Genomic DNA, 15,817 nt, shown 5'->3' on the forward strand with positions numbered 1-15,817 from the left:
GGGGTGTAACTTGAAGCTAAGTTGCGTTGTAGGAACATGTATGTCTGGGTGCATGCAGAGAGGAGTAGCGATGAGTAAACCTGGAGAACTGAAAACAATTACAAGTCAAACTCGGTTGTCTTCTCATAGAGACTCCATGAGGCTTTTTGGATACATTACGTTTTAATTTAAAAAAAAACTTCATTACTAAGTAATTTCCTGTTCAGGTTAGATGACCACATCATGGAAGTCCAGGATGTAGAAAATCTGGTCCAGTTGTCCCATTTTTGAACATGAGCATAAAGAAAAGTGTAGCTAGAAATGCAAAGGTTGTTCTTTTAAGTGTGCAATTAATAAAAAAAGGTAATAATGAAGATCTGTTTAATGAAATGAAAATTTTGAAGCAACCCAGAAATGGTGCGGAAGTAGAAATAACAAAAGGGAAAGAGAGTCTACAAGATGCATGAGAGGCAAGGCAAATGATCTACATCAGTTGGCATATCCTCAGCCTCTACAGTACTTAATTGCATTTAGTTACGTCAGTGTTTGTGGTGATTTTGCAGGTTTTTATGATTCATACAAATATTTGGAACTTACTTTTTTCTATTAAACTTAGTATTTTCTTAGAAATATGATTCAAGTGCATGGCATTTAGTCAGTATCATAGTAACACAGTATATGAATGGACTATTTTTATGTTGTTATGGAAGCTTCTTGTCTTGTTTTCAGTGTAAAAGTTTGTGTAGTGTTTGGAAACCTGTCATGTCATTGTATATGCAACAGTAATGAAATACTGGAATGTGGTTTAAAATCAGGCAGGTGATGCTCTACTGCTATTTGAAGGATGACCTTATTCTGAAGGATACAAAAATAACAGCAGATTGTTTATAATAACTCTGACAGCAGATTTAGATTTTTTACTTCACACCATTTCCGTTATTAGAAGAGACATATGTAAGTAGCATTTGCTTCCAGATACATGCACATATTCTGGCAAGACGTTTAAGACATACTGTCTACTTAAATTTTTGACATCTGAAAATTTTTTCTTCCCCACAAGGCTTTTTAAAAAATTTGGACAAATGGATGTGTATATTTTCTTAAACCTGAAGGAGCCTCCAAAAATGATAATATTTTAAACTCTATATGTTTTTAATTTTATAAAGTCATAGAATGGTTTGAGTTGAAAGGTACTTCTAAGACCATCTAGTTCTAAACTCCCTGCCATGGGCAGGGATGTCACCTACTAGGTTACTCCAATCCCCATCCAACTGGCCTTGAACGCTTCCAGGGAGTGGGCAGCCACAACTTTTCTGGGCAACCTGTGCCAGTGCCTCACCACCCTTCTGATTAAAGAGTTTCTTCCTAACATCTAATCTAAATCTCTCCTTGTTTAGTTTGAAACCTGGTTTTATGCTATGTGCACTTGTGAAAAGTCCCTCTCCAGCTTTCTTGTAGCCCCCTTTAGGTACTGGAATGCTGCTGTAAAGTCTCTGCAGAGGCTTCTCTTCTCCAGGTTCAACAGCCCCAACTCTCTCAGCCTGCCTTCAGAGGAGAGGTGCTTCCAGCCCTCTGTTTGTCTTTGTGGTCCTCATAACTGAACTAATCATGTATCTATATGAAACCTTTGAAGAAATACATACTTAAATTTTGTAATGGTCTTGGGCTTTTTTTTGTGTGTTATTGTTCAGATCTTGCATAGTATCTCTGGGAAATACAGTTTGAGATAACTGGCAAACAGTGTTTGCACTCTGTAACTTCTGGAAAGTTTACCTTTACAAATGCAGGGCACTGATACATCATGGGCTCTGAAGACTGATTAAAGCAGTTGGGATTTAGTGTGCTCAGGTAGCAGCTCAGAAATTAGAGACATTTGGAGCTAAGTAAACACATCAATTGAATTTCTTAATATTTTCTTTTTCAGGATTGAAGTGGATCTAGGGACAAATGGATGACTGAATATTCATATGAAGAGGAAAGCCATAAAAGTTGGTTGACATTTTTACAGTCATATGCATAATATGTATTTATGCTATATCAAAATTTTATATTGTGTTATAAAACAATAGATTAATTAGTTTGAGCTTCAAATGCTGTATTGTCTTTCAGGCAGGGGAATACTATAGTTTAACAGTTGCAGCTTAACCCAATGTTTTCTGGCAACACCTGAATGTTCAGAGGAAATCCAAGTTGTGTGTTAAGGAAATAGGTAATTCCTTTGAAGCTATATGTTTGAATGGGCTGACATGTAGTGTTGTTCGTCATTCTTGTGTGCAAGGAGGAAAGGAGAATGAGAGAGGCATTGTCTTCCATTAGAGCTACGAACTGTGAAGCTTAATATGTTGTGGAGTGGCACTCAGATGCTGTGTAAGAAGTCAAATAGGGTATGATCTCTTTGAAAGTATCTTGGTGCTTTGTTTTCTTGTGATAGAGAGAAGACTTGGTTATCACATGCATTTTCTGCACTAGTTAAAAAGGAAGGGGCTGTTGGTGGACCTCCATGCTTTACTGACTTTATGCTTTTAAGTTGATAAAACATACTAAGCCTTGACATCTGCCAGTCTGAGTTGCTGGTGCCTGTGAAGGATGGTCCTTGGCTGGAATGCTACATTAACCAATTCCTGCCAAGTCTGTCTAAACACAGCTGATGCTGCCTGTGGCTTTGAACCAGAGCACACGGAGTTGTAATGACAAATGCAGGGTGTGGTACGCAGGGATGCAGGGCACGGTCCAGAGGGATGCAGGGCATGGTCCAGCAGAATGCAGCACAGCAACTCCATTAATGAAGACCTTATGGAAACTCTACGGGTCAAGGAGGGATAAGTTATTGCAGAAAAACTATTCCTAGAGAGCTTCTATCAACCCTTGGATCCCAGTCAGGGGTAGAAACAGTCAAAGAACAAGCAAAACCCCCAGATTTTCTTTTCAAAAACTGAGCATTAGTTCAGTACAAGAAATGTAGATCTGTAGCTCTGTTAACGTAGCAAAGTAGTTCAGGAGGACAGATTCTTATTCATCTCAGTGATAATTTGGTTTTATCAATCTTTCAGTGGTTCAGAAGTTTTACAGTTTATGAACAGCTGATTGGGATACAGAAGAGTTGAATTCCTTCTTCGATAAACTTTTTTAGTATTCACAACAGGTAGTGGACATGCTGATTACAACTACCTCCAGATTCACAAGCAGCATGACTTGAGGGAATCGTCTGTGTCCTTGAATCCAGACTCCTGAAATAACAGCCAGTGAAACAATCAGACGCATCCATAGAACATCTGCTTTATATACTGCCACTCCCAGAAAACACCTCTAGCCTCCCAGAGTCAAATTTAAACCCTAATAGAGACAAAGTGGTATTAGTAGCTGTGCAGTAATGTACCCAGTTTTTTCCATAGGGTCAGGCACCCATATGCCCACATACGAGCCAGCAGTTGTTGACTGCTAAAATCAGCACACAAAATCTTGAGGAATTTCTCTTTGGTTTGGTTGCTGACATGTCAGCAGCTGCTGTCCATACCAGTGTCTGATAGCTTGGAATGGACTTGTATCGTGGCAGAGCAAACTCTTTTCCTCACTCAGATCTTTTGGCTGTGAATGGCAGAGTGAAAAACTGATACCATCCAAATCTTACTTGCATCTTCCAGAACTGTAGTGATAAAATCCTGTATATATAACCTTGGGGAGGCACTTTGCTGGCAGAAAATGTGAGAGGATGAAAATGCCAAACTAGCTATCTGTAAGCTGTCTCTGGAGATCATTATGTTACAGTGGACAGCTCATACTGTCCAGAAGACAGCACAGAGCAGTCCTACCATAGTGCAGTAATATTTTGCATTGAATTGAGAAGCAACTGGGCTAGACTGTGTCTTAGGTATTTGGTTTGAGAGGTGGCACAAGGGCAGAAAATGTTAAAGATTTCTCAGATTCTTGAGAGGAACTGTTTTACCCTGAGTCTGTGCAGAGAAGGGAGAGCTTCCAGATCAGGCAAAAGTGAAGAACTCTTGGACTCATGTGACCTTTTCAAAAATTCCTTGAGCAAAACTGTAATTGCATGAAAGATGTATCACTGTTAGCTCTATATCTCTGTTCCTCTCTCTGCTTTTACTTTTCTGGTGGCATAAGAAAGGACAAACAGGAGAACAGAGTGACCTCTTTCTTGTCAAGTCATCGTTCTACTCTCTCATGCCCTTCTGGTGACATCCTGCAGTAATCATGGGGAAACTGCTCAAAGTATGTGCAGATGAGGAAGAGGGTACTGAGTTATTTCTTTACATGTTTTCTCTTTGGCAGTCTTTGCAAATGTAGGGCTCTGAATACAGATGTTAATCGTTGATTTTGGGCAAGTACCATAATTAAATCATATGACTGAATGAGAAGAAAAATGTGGTTATGTGGAGGAATTCAAAGTCTGAGGGTAAAAATTCCTTTTCTGGGAAGAAGGATTCCAGAAAGCTTAAGCAATAGAGGTGGAGAGGGCTTCTCTGTGGTCACTGTTAAGATCAGTTGATAAAGTTCTGGCTCTAACAGGGAAGAGATTGGATTTCAGCCAGCACCCTGCCTCAGCGTTTCACTTCGTTGCTGCTTTACTAAGCAAGTTTGAAAGCTTGCCATTGCTAATGTGAATATGTTGGTGTATAGTTGGGGGTGTAAACAATTTGGTTTGCATTATCTGTATGTTAAATTGGTATGTGTTAGGTCTTCCTTGGTCTGCCTCGGACCATATCATTAACATATGTAAATGTGGTGATGTATAAATCTGATACCTAAGCATATATGCAACTAATGAAGAAAATATTTACATATTTTTTTCTGCCTCATAAAATAGCGTTAGTTGAATCTTTCCCAGAAAAATGAGAAATATGCAAAAATAAACTTGAAAGCATATTTGTAGACTGAACGCATGCAGGGTACAATGCTTCTGCATTTTCCATGATACTTACAATTGCATCCAGAGGTTCCTTTCTCTGTTGAATCTGGCATTTAAGTTTGTTTTTCAGTCTATAGTGATTGAATGTGGGCTTATGGAGATGAGATTTGGGTAGGAGCTGGTAAGAAAATGGGCAACTGACAGAGAAGAATTACAGTCTAAAAGTTCTGGACAAAATAAAGATGAAGACTTCAACAAAACCAAGTAAACAGGACTGAAAGGAGATCAGAGAGCAAAATTAAAGGGGGGGGAGGGGAATGGTGATTCAAATTGGAAAAGTAGATCTGGTTTGTACTTCACGAGTGGCCTTGAGTGCAGTCACACCACTCTTGCTGTGGTTTTATGAATAGCTTTTAGAAATAACGCTGGACAGTTCATTTGATCAGGCTTAACGATGTTCTAAGTTATTTAATGCTGAAACAATTATAAACAACACTGAATTCAGTGGTGTTGGGAGATGACTGCTGATTTTCTTTGTGATAAGCCTGAGAAGTATTGATGTGTCACAAATGTTGCCAACTGTGTGCTATCTCTTTAAAAATAAAACCAAAACAACAAAAAATGAAGAGCAAACTGTAGCTCAGCTGTTTTAAGGGAGTCGCTCTATACAAAGGGCTGTTTCTTGATCTCTGCAGAGCTCACCCATTCTCAGTAGTCTCCTAACCTCTGATGTGGCCTTGCTTCACCTCCGCTGGCTCCTGTGTGGAGCAGGGCATGGGAAGGGTGCAGGATCCCTGAGCTGCTGGTTGTGTGCCTGGTGCTGCAGGATGGTGCCCAGACCTGCTCTTTAGGGTGACCTTGTCAGGATGGAGAAACGGGTTGGCAGGGTCCTCTTTGAGTTCAGCACAGCGGGAAGAGTCCTGCACTTGGGAAGGAATAACCCCGTGCTCCACTGGCTGGGCAAACCTCTGGGTCCTCTGATGAGAGCAGCAGCTATCCTGATTTATGTATGGAGTTGGATTCATTGGACTTTTCAGCCTTTATCTTTTCATGATTTTTAAAATCTGGTAATGATAAAAAGGATTACTGTTTTTAATGTATTTGAAAGTGTTTCAAGGAAGCTTCATGTCTTTACTTGCATAGGCAGAATGTTGCTAATAGTATGGTCATGTGTTTGGTTTTTCTTGTCAGTTTTCCCCTCTGTATTACAAACAAATGCAGCTTTTCTAGGAAAAAAAAAGTGACTGCTCTTAAGTGGTCTTTCACATCTAGCATAATTCAGTGGATTTTCGGAATATAATTATGACTACAAACATCAACAGGGTAAAATATATTAATCACAAGGGAATAATTTTGCACTGGCCATCAATCTGTGTTTCTGTCATGTGCTTTTCAGTTCAGATTACTCTCTGGCAAAAAGGCTGTAGTTTGATGTTTTGTCTCAATTCATTATGATTATAAATTTGTTGAATAAAACAATGTAACAAATGGCCATTTAAAAATGACTGATGGCCCCATTCAACAAGGTGGGGGACTGTGAAGTTCTTTTGGTTTCATCTGTTGTCTGGCGTTTATCAAGATGGGTCCCTTAACAGTCAATTGGTGGTTGATTTTTAATGAGTATTTCACATTGTAAATAGATAGCAGGCAGTTTATTGTCTGGAGCTCAGTCATATTCATAGGACGGATCTGCTTTTACTTGCTGTCACTGAAAAATGTGAAAGTTAGACTGAAACTGTAGAGTGGGAGGAAAGCTTTCCCCTAAACCTTGTATTCAGGAAAGCGAGGAACAGTGGAGGGTTTTTTTCTTTTCTTGTCTCACATATCAGCTGCCACATATTGTGCTCCCTCTAGGTCCCACTGGGAGTCTTTTCCCATTGGATGCTGGAGGACTGTGCACTGTAGCCCCCCACTTTGTTCGCTCTCAGCTCAGCCCTGCTGGGAGTGGGATGGGGTGAACTGGGATATGGATCCCCATGACTGAAAAATTGCTGGGGTCATTTCCAACACCTCTATTTTTCAAGGAGAAAAAGGCATTTAACATGCCTGCAACAAGTGACTTCAGCTTGATGTGTTTGCCTATGAGCTTGTTCCTGTTCCCTTTTGCCTTTCTAATGTTATGGAATGACGTCTGGAAAGACCTTGGTGTTCCTGTTAGGCTTTTGTTATGAACAGGGGTACAAAATTTGTTCTGCGCAGCTTCTTTCTTTATTTCTCCTGGACAGATGCTTTCATAATCTAAATGGTTTCTTGTTTAGAGGTCCTAGGTCTTGGCTCCATTCCAGTCATTTCCAAACTAATTTGGTGAGACACACACACACACACGTGGAGTTACAAGCAAATCATATTTAGTGGTTGGTTTGTGATCTGACCTTATTTAAATCAAATTGGGCTATGATTTTGAGGGCTTTGTCATTGTATTTTGTTCCGGCCAATGTGAATCCGGGGAATATCATCTATGGAGAATCCTAACCGTTGCCTCTAAGTTTTATATATTAAAAATACAATATATTTTAGGAGTTTTATTTTACTAGTTGAAGATAGCTGTGGTCTTTCTTCACTCTCACACTTCAAAAAGGCATAGAAAGTCACATGGAGTGGGTTAGACTTTCCCTGTCAAAGCCTAGTCTTCTGTAAAAACCTCATACTTTGCTTAAAAGCCAATAATTACAGATATCTTACTATATAATAAATAAGGTTGTATTCTCAAGAGCAAAGCTGCCCAAAAGGCTGCTCAAGAGGTTCATACTTGGGAGAAACATCTCTGGCTCAGCAGAGGGTGTGTAGGGTTTGCATCCTATTGACTGCACAGACTTCTGCTCTTCTTGGAGCTGCTGTGCAATGTTTCAGATGCATTGATTTTTGAATTAAAATCCTATTTATTAAACAGTTTTTTGAAATAGGAAGAATGGAGAATTGCATAAAAGAGGATGGCAGCAAGCTTCATGTGAGGTGATATGTGGGGGAGTAATGTAGCCCACATTGTAGTGCAGTTCACAGGAGAGTAGTTAGTCTAGAATTGAGAGTATGTGATGAAAATGCGGAATATTTAAAATGTTCCTTTTCACAGTTCAAGTTGTTAAAATTATTAAACGTCATTGTAAAGCAAAGGTAAATTTTTCTGGTGTAGTCTGGATCACTTTTCTCAAAAGAGATAGGTGGTGATGACGGTCTGTGGGTAGTAAATTGTGGACGTAGGTGAAAGCTGTGTTTAAGAGCTCACTTCAGCACCTACTGGCATAACTCAGTGCTGTAGATTGCCTGTTAAACTACCTCTGAAATTTAATAGTTACCCCCTTACAATTTTATTTAGTAAACATGTTAACATTTGTCATTTGTAATACTTACTGCTGTGGTTTGTAAGGCTTGGTGTGTGATAAGTTCATTTTATGAAAACCATTTGCAGCTTAAATGCATCCTGTAGTCAGAGTCCTTCTGTAACTGTTGCTTTGGTTTTTTATGGTTTGAGTATTGTTTGTGGGGTTGAGGGATCCTTTTTGTGTCGGTTTTAGTTCATACTGGGAATGCAAATAAAAGGCAAAAAACTTCATCCTAAAAATATTAGCGAGAGCTGAGAGCAGAGTTAGCAAAAACTCGCCCCTAAACATAAAAAGACAGAGTGCTTTATAATGCGAATGTAGACACCCTTCATTTGTGTTTCTGGTGTTGGGAAATGTGGTGTGTGTCAGTGTTCCACTGCTGGGAGGGACAGATGTGTTGAAAGCGTATTTCCTGCATCTAGGGTGAAGCAGGTGCCATTGTCTCTTGTCTCCAAAATTTGTGTTGTGGGCTGTATGAAGTAAAATGATGGAAGCGGCCCAAAGATCTGGGTGAGAAGTTTTGACGTGAGCATTTCCTCTGTTCTGGCTGCACTGGAAAGTGAGGTGAACATGGTATTGGTTTAGCTTAGATCAGGAAATGCTTCCATGAAAATCCCTGCCCAGCACACTTTGTTTCAACTCATGACATGGCCCAAGGCTGCACAAGCTGAGTGACTTTTGGAAAAAACATGGCTTGCAGTTTCCTAACCACTGCCTGTTTTAAACTAGTTTCTTTAGTTTCTCTTTCAGCCTTTATGCCTCTACTGGGCACTAGTCCTGAGACAGTCCACAGGGAGCTAAGATCTCAAGGGCCTGGATTCATCCTTTCAGTTTCAGTCATTTTGCTGGAGGCTCCTGTCTTCCACTAGACAATAGACAGCAGTAGGCATCTCCAGAGGGCAGTTCTTCCCATGGGATTTCTGTGTCCTCCCTGGAAGAACAGACATCATCTTTGGCTGTAAGCTGTGCTGGTGCAGGTGCTGTGAGCACACCAGTCTCCGCTCTGCTGCGCCCATGCTTCAGCCCTTGGGCTTCCAAAGCACACCTCTTCATCCCTCGTCTGCAGCCTGACTTGTCTGCTGCCACACATTCTCTTGGGAATGAAAGAGCAGTCACCAAGCTCATTTCACCTTTTATTCCTAGAGCACTTAGAGAACAATTACACTAATTCTAATAATGACTAAATTTATACTACTCCAGAGAGGGGAGCACAAGGCATTTAATTTCAAGGCAGTTTGACAAGACCATTTTGATGTGCATATTTTCAGAAGTATGACACAAGTTTCCAAAGTGCCAAATGGGGAGAAAAATGTTTAAATTTCTACTCTCAGATTTTTTGTTTCCAAGAAATAAAGTAATCTTCAGTTCTGTTGAGCACGATCCTTTAAATAAAATAAGTTGAAACAGAGATATCCAGGACTTATTACTTCTGGTGTTTCATAATGACCTGTTTTTTGTTATAAGGATGTAAGTGTTTGCATGGAAAAAGAGGGTTCTTCTGTTGTGGAGAGGAATTAATTCTCTGTATCATGAAGCTTCACAGCTAACTGCATTTTAGAGTTAATCTTTACTTTGCAATGAAAAGGGGAAAACGCGTTGTTTTAGATCTCTACTGTGGTGCCGAGTAAGATACATTGAACCAGAAACTGAAATACTACATACGTCTTCTTGTTTTCCTACATATCTGATGATAAGAATTTAGTTCTAGAAATAAATGCATTTGGATTTTGGTATTTTTGACATGCGTGGAGAGAATAATGTCAAACAATGGCAATTTGTCACTTCTCATATGAAAGCTTAGAAGAACATGTTAAAATTCAGTATCTAGCATGTAAGGAGAAGCTATCTATTTTAATACTGATATCCACTGCTAATAGACCCGAATAATGATTCCACTGATTAGAGTAGTTCTAGTTCATATACCCAAGGACATGTGTCTGAAAGAGAAAATAAGCTTCTGGTATTAATTTTAAAGTCTTGACCCGCTCTTACAATTCCCACATGGTGATGCTTCATGTGTGCCTTTGGTGATTAAGTCTTTCTTGTGCAGAGGTTTGGTGATGAGTCAGAAAAGGGCAAGTTTCCTGCTTTGAGGCTGTCACCTTCTTTTGAACTTTGCTATTTAAGTTTTTTGGTGTTCAGTTTGATGGCAGTCAGCTGCAGCTGTGATTGCAATCAGCTGTGGTGGACATGTCAGCATAGCTCAAGTGAAAACAAAAGCCCAATTTTTAAGTAATAGAGAAGTGTTTCAGTATTTGTGTTAGAAAATAGTAAGACAAAACAAACTGAACACCAAAAAACCCCTAAACCACCAAAACCCCAAACACATCATAAAAGGTGTCCTAGAAGTAAGCGAGATTCAAAGCATTATTTTTTCTTGGCTTTATTAGTATTTTTTCTTTCTTTCCCCTTCCCCCCCTCCAGAAAAGATCAAACCCCAAACATTTGTAGTTCAGTCTTAGTTTCATTTAAAATTACATGAGCTTGGGCTTTGGTGGTTCTGGGATGACTGTGAGAATTTCTCTCGCAAATTAAGAAGTAAGGAGTTCCTGTTGGTCTTAGGAAGATGAAAATTAACTTAGATGAGTAGGTTGTCTTAAGTGCAGTGGAACTGAGATGATGTTTGCTGAACTGCTCTTTGGAGATTTACATAATGGATGAGATACAGGAGCTTCAGGCAGCATGACAGTGGAGTTTATTTTATCACAGAATGTAAAACAAGTGAATTGCCTTAATAATCTTTGCAAGAAAGCAAGGATAATCTTTTTTTATATGCAGAAAGAGAGACAGAGAGTTCATAATATCCTGGCTATTCATGTATAAGGAACCAAACCTTTCTTTAGAATAATATGAATCCATTTAGCCATTCTGTTATCTTACTGAGGACTTCTAAAGCTCTTCAGGCAGGGCAAGCAATATGCATCTCTGGTAATGTCTTTTATATAGTAAAGATATTCTATGAGATGATAATTCATGGCTTGATATAACATGCTCATAACAGGCTGGGTAATTACTCTAACTGCTATGTATTTAAATATATGGAAAGCATTACTTGCTATTTAGTTCTATAGTGGTAATGATAATAATTTCAAAAGTTTTAGAACCTTCCTAATTTCAAAGTTGGTGTATATCGGAAAGAAGCTTTAATATTAAAGGGTTTCAGGATTTAATTTTCTTAAACCAGTTGACCCACTTTGGTTGGTGTGAAAGTTTTTGTTTCTCTACTTTAGCTGATGGTATCTTCTCAGCATGGAAAATGGACAAAGAATCGTTGGAAAAGCAGAATAGTTAAGTGTAGAAGGTAATAACACCCAGCTCCTATTGTGTGCTTTCCAACTGTGTATTTGGCTTCCAGTATGAGTTTGGCTATTACGTTACTCAGAATATAAATGCACCATTGCTTTTTGATCTGTAACAAAAGTTTGTACTGATCAAGGCTACTTACTCTTTGGCCTGAAGGAAGAGATTTACTTTTTGGGCATAGCTGATTTCCAGAAGAGTTAATGATGTCCTTAGTTTCTGGTTTCTGTGAGCTGTATGGAGCTTAAGAATCCTTTTGTGTTAACATGATGTCAATTGCTGCTTCTTTTAGAGGAGCCTGGGCAAGTAATTCTTACAGTGTTGCACAGAAAAATTTATTTACCCAATATGAAACCAAATAAAGAGGCATAATTTCATGAATGTAGTATTCCATGAGTTTGTGTTCTTGTTAATGAAAAAACTTATTTCCAGAGATTTCAGTTGTGATGGGTAATACATAGTCAATCTACTAGATGTTTTGTGCTCCACTCTTAATTCCAGGACACTGGCTGGGATTGTGGGTACTGGATGGGATTTATTGTTTATCATTTGTTGTACAAAGTTAGATTTTTCAGGTTTGCCAGGTTCTTTTTTCCCCTAGGTTTCTAGTAAATGTGTTATTTCTGTCCAGTCATAAGTCTATATTGGTAACAGTTGCTGCAGTATGCAAGGGAGAGCACCAAAGTGATAATCTGTGTGCATATATTTGTCGGGGTCTGTCCTCATTGCAGCCTGGTGAGATCAGAGACTGAGGGATCTCTTACAAAGACAGAGTTGTTTTCATCAGAAAGTGTTTTAAAACATTGAAATTCTTCCACTCCAGTGGTTCTGAACACTCCCACGTGGGGATCTTTAGAGTAAATAAATAAAAGATCACACCAGGCAAATGTGATTTAAAGTGTGTGTAACTGTTCCCCAAACAGCAGTAAAATCCTAAATGTGATATGAGCAAAGCAATCAAGGGGAAGAGTTCACTTCAACCTCTAGACTTTCCAGTGCACTCTATAGCTATGTAGTACAAGATTCTGTGACACAGAAAAGGGTTCTGAAGAGTCTTGGTGTCCAAAGGAGCCTTCCCCAGATAGGACAGCTTCCTCTTGCCCTCCTTCTTCACAGTTTGCTCTACTTTTGGATGCATGTACATTTATATCAAGGAGAAGCCTCTAACTTCTAATCCACATGTAAGTGACTTACCAGTATTTGCCTACACAGAATTAGAATCACAAAATGGTTTGTGTTGGAAGGGACCTTAAATATCATCTAGTTTGAACTCTCCTGCCATAGGCAGGGGCACTGTCCCCTAGGCCAGGTTGCTTGGCACCCCATCCAGCCTGGCCTTGAACACTTGCAGGGTTGGGGCATCCACAACTTTGCTGAACCTGTGCCATTATCTCACTTCCCTCACAGAATTGGTTTCTAATAGCTAATCTAAATCTAATGTCTTTCAGTTTGACACCATTCCCCCTTGTCCTATCACTACGTGCATTTGTAAAAAGTCCCTCTCCATCTCTCTGTAGGCTCTCTTCTGGTACTGGAAGGCTACACTTAGGTCTGTCTGAAGCCTTCTCTTGTGCAGGCTGAACAATCCCAATTCTCTTAGCATTTCTTCGTAGGAGAGAGGTGCTCCATCCTTCTAACCATCTTGGTGACCTCCTCTGGACTTGCTCCAAAAGGCTGATCTCCTTCCTGTGCTGGGGACCCCAGAGCTGGGTGCAACACTCCAGGTGAAGTCTCACGAGAGCAGAGTAGACGGGCAGAGTCACCTCCCTTGACCTGCTGGCCTCGCTGCATTGGATGCAGCCCAGGACACAATTGGCTTTCTGGACTGCAAGTGCACATTACTCGTTCATGTGCAGCCTCTCATAGACCAGCATCCCCAAGTCCTTCTTGGCAGGGCTGCTCGCAATCTGTTCATTCCCCAGCCTGTATTGATACCAGATTATTGGCCTTACCCAGGTGCAGCACTTTTCACTTGGTGTTGTTGAATCTCGTGAAATTCCCATGCATCCACTTCTTGAGCTAGTACCTCTGGATGGTATCACATCCTTCAGGTGTGTCAACTGCACCACTCAGCTTGGTGTCATCTGGAAATTTGCTGAGGGTGCACTCGATCCCTCTATCAGTGTCACTAATGAAGCTACTAAATAATGCTGGTCCCAATACAGACCTCTTGAGGAACACAACGTGTCACTGATGTCCATTGGGCATTGATGGATCTGAGCCACTGACCACTACACTCTGTATGCGACCGTCCAACCAGTTCCTTAGGTACCTAACAGTCCACCCATTGAATTAATCTCCCTCCAATAAAAGAGATGAATACTTTGGGGGACCATGTCGAAGACTTTACAGAACTCCAGATCAACGACATCTCTAGCCCTTCCCTTGTCCACTGATGTAGTCACTCCATCACAGAAGGCCAGTAGGTTGGTCAGGCAGGACTTGCCCCAGTGAAGCCGTGCTGGCTGTCCTGAATCACCTCCGTGTCTTCCATGTGCCTTAGCACAGCTTCTAGGAGGGTTTGTTCCAAGATTTTCCCAGGCACTGAGGTGAGGTTGGCAGGTTGGTAGTTGCCTGGATTCTCCTTTCTACCCTTTTTAAGGATGGGTACAGTTTGTCATTATTTTCCAGTCACCTGGGATTTCGCCTAACTGCCATGAGTTTACCAGTATCATGGAGGGTGAGGTGACTTGGCAACTAGATCAGCCAGTAGTTCCCTCAGGACTCTGGGATGCATCTCATTGGGTCCCACAGACTTACATACATTCAACTTCCTCAGGTGGTCTTGAACCTAATCTGTACTTACAGTGGGAGGGACTTCACTCCTCTAGCGATATCCTGCTGTTCATCCACTCAAAGCTGTGCGAAGAGAGGTTGCCTTTGAAGACTGAAGCAAAAAAATTGTTGGGTACCTAAGCCTTTTCCTTGCCCATTGTTACCAGTTTACCAGCATTTGGGGGTACACTTCCTTTGGCGTTCATATATATCTAGTAAGTCAGAAAAAAAGGTGTTTTTCTGTGTGTAGCTGAAATACTGTTGCATTTGCAAAGGAATGTAAATGCTGGCTGGCATGACCGTGGTTGTTTTGTTAAACTGCTGTTCATTTAGTTAAATATCCTGAAGCTTTCAGTTGGAAAGTTGTACAAATTGTAAAGGAGGAAAAGAGTAAGCATCTACTGCTTGTGTTGTTGTGCCATGGAAGTGTCTGCCACCTCCACTTCTTTCTGAGATGGCAGCTCAAGAGTGCTTGTCACACTTGGAACCTGTATTTCTTTCTAGCAGGAAGTGAAGCTGGGCATTTCGATCCTGCACTAGCTTAGACTGCTTTGAACCCTGGGGAATGTTCCAGATAGCCAAGTTTCTGCCCTACATGGTCACATGTTACTAACCTCTTTGTAGGCTATTCAACCTGATAAGCATGTGAAGTACTTACTAGTATCCACCTTGCAATGTTTCAAAAAACATAATCCAATCCAGGCATAAACCTGTATGTGTATGTCAGAATGGAAAGGATTGTTTGGAAACCTGTTTTAAAAGGCTTGCTTTGGCTGACTAGGGTTCTGAAGGACTTGAGAATTCCATACGGTCATAATAGTACTAGCAGTGATCTCTTGAATCAGTCTAAGTAGTTCCTCACAGTTGAATGGCGATATGACTTCTTTTTTTTCCTTCCTATTTAGGGTATATTCAGGTTACTACTTAATTTGTGTTTTAAAATGCTAGATCTGAATCACTCATTTTGCAACTATTCTTTCAAGTTGCAAATAAATTTTAGAGTTTCGTTCTTTTTCAGGCAAACAACTGCTCAGAGTTGTCATTGCTTAAAAAAAAACCCCCAAAACACAAAACAAGCAAAAACCAAAGAAGAAACAACAGACACTGCCCTTCCCCCCCAGCTCCAAAACCAAAACAATAACAAGAATAAACCCACCAAAATTCTCCAGACAAACACAAACCCCCATCTGAATGTTTTGGAGACTATTTTAATCTTAAAAGTAAATTATGGTAGACTTCCACAATTTTCACTTACGAGTGGATAATTTATTATTCCTGGCACCAAACAGGTGATAAAATTACCATGCTTTTTTGTCTAATACTTGAAATTGTGAATTTACTGATGTCTTCAGACAATGCAAAATATACCTCCACATACATAAGGCATACACATGCACACAGAGATTGGATGGAAGCTCTCTCCTGATTGTGTTGAGCCAGGGGATGGGCGTCTTAAGAAACAGCATTGACGATGACATAGATTTGGTTCTTTTCATAACAAAAGAAAGATGGGTTCCTGACACAGATTTTTCAAGCTTAAGTCCCATGAGGAGTGATTTTTACAGGAAGGTATATTTTC

At 40.2% G+C, this 15,817-nt stretch overlaps 1 protein-coding gene across 12 annotated transcripts in view; it reads left to right on the forward strand.

The window, feature by feature from the left end:
* The window catches only part of KLF12 (KLF transcription factor 12), a 253,225-nt gene that overhangs the window by 63,958 nt on the left and 173,450 nt on the right, over positions 1-15,817 (forward strand). For 10 of the 12 annotated variants that reach the window (XM_071550018.1, XM_071550024.1, XM_071550010.1 and 7 more), the window contains one exon: positions 1,904-1,967. The exons of the other annotated variants lie outside the window; for them this stretch is intronic. In XM_071550018.1, the coding sequence (XP_071406119.1) occupies positions 1,947-1,967 (21 nt within the window). In that variant the 5' untranslated portion in view covers positions 1,904-1,946. The remainder of the gene's footprint in view (positions 1-1,903; positions 1,968-15,817) is intronic. 12 annotated transcript variants of the gene reach the window in all.

This window comes from Pithys albifrons, chromosome 1, assembly GCF_047495875.1.
Source record: "Pithys albifrons albifrons isolate INPA30051 chromosome 1, PitAlb_v1, whole genome shotgun sequence".
NCBI lineage: Eukaryota > Metazoa > Chordata > Aves > Passeriformes > Thamnophilidae > Pithys > Pithys albifrons.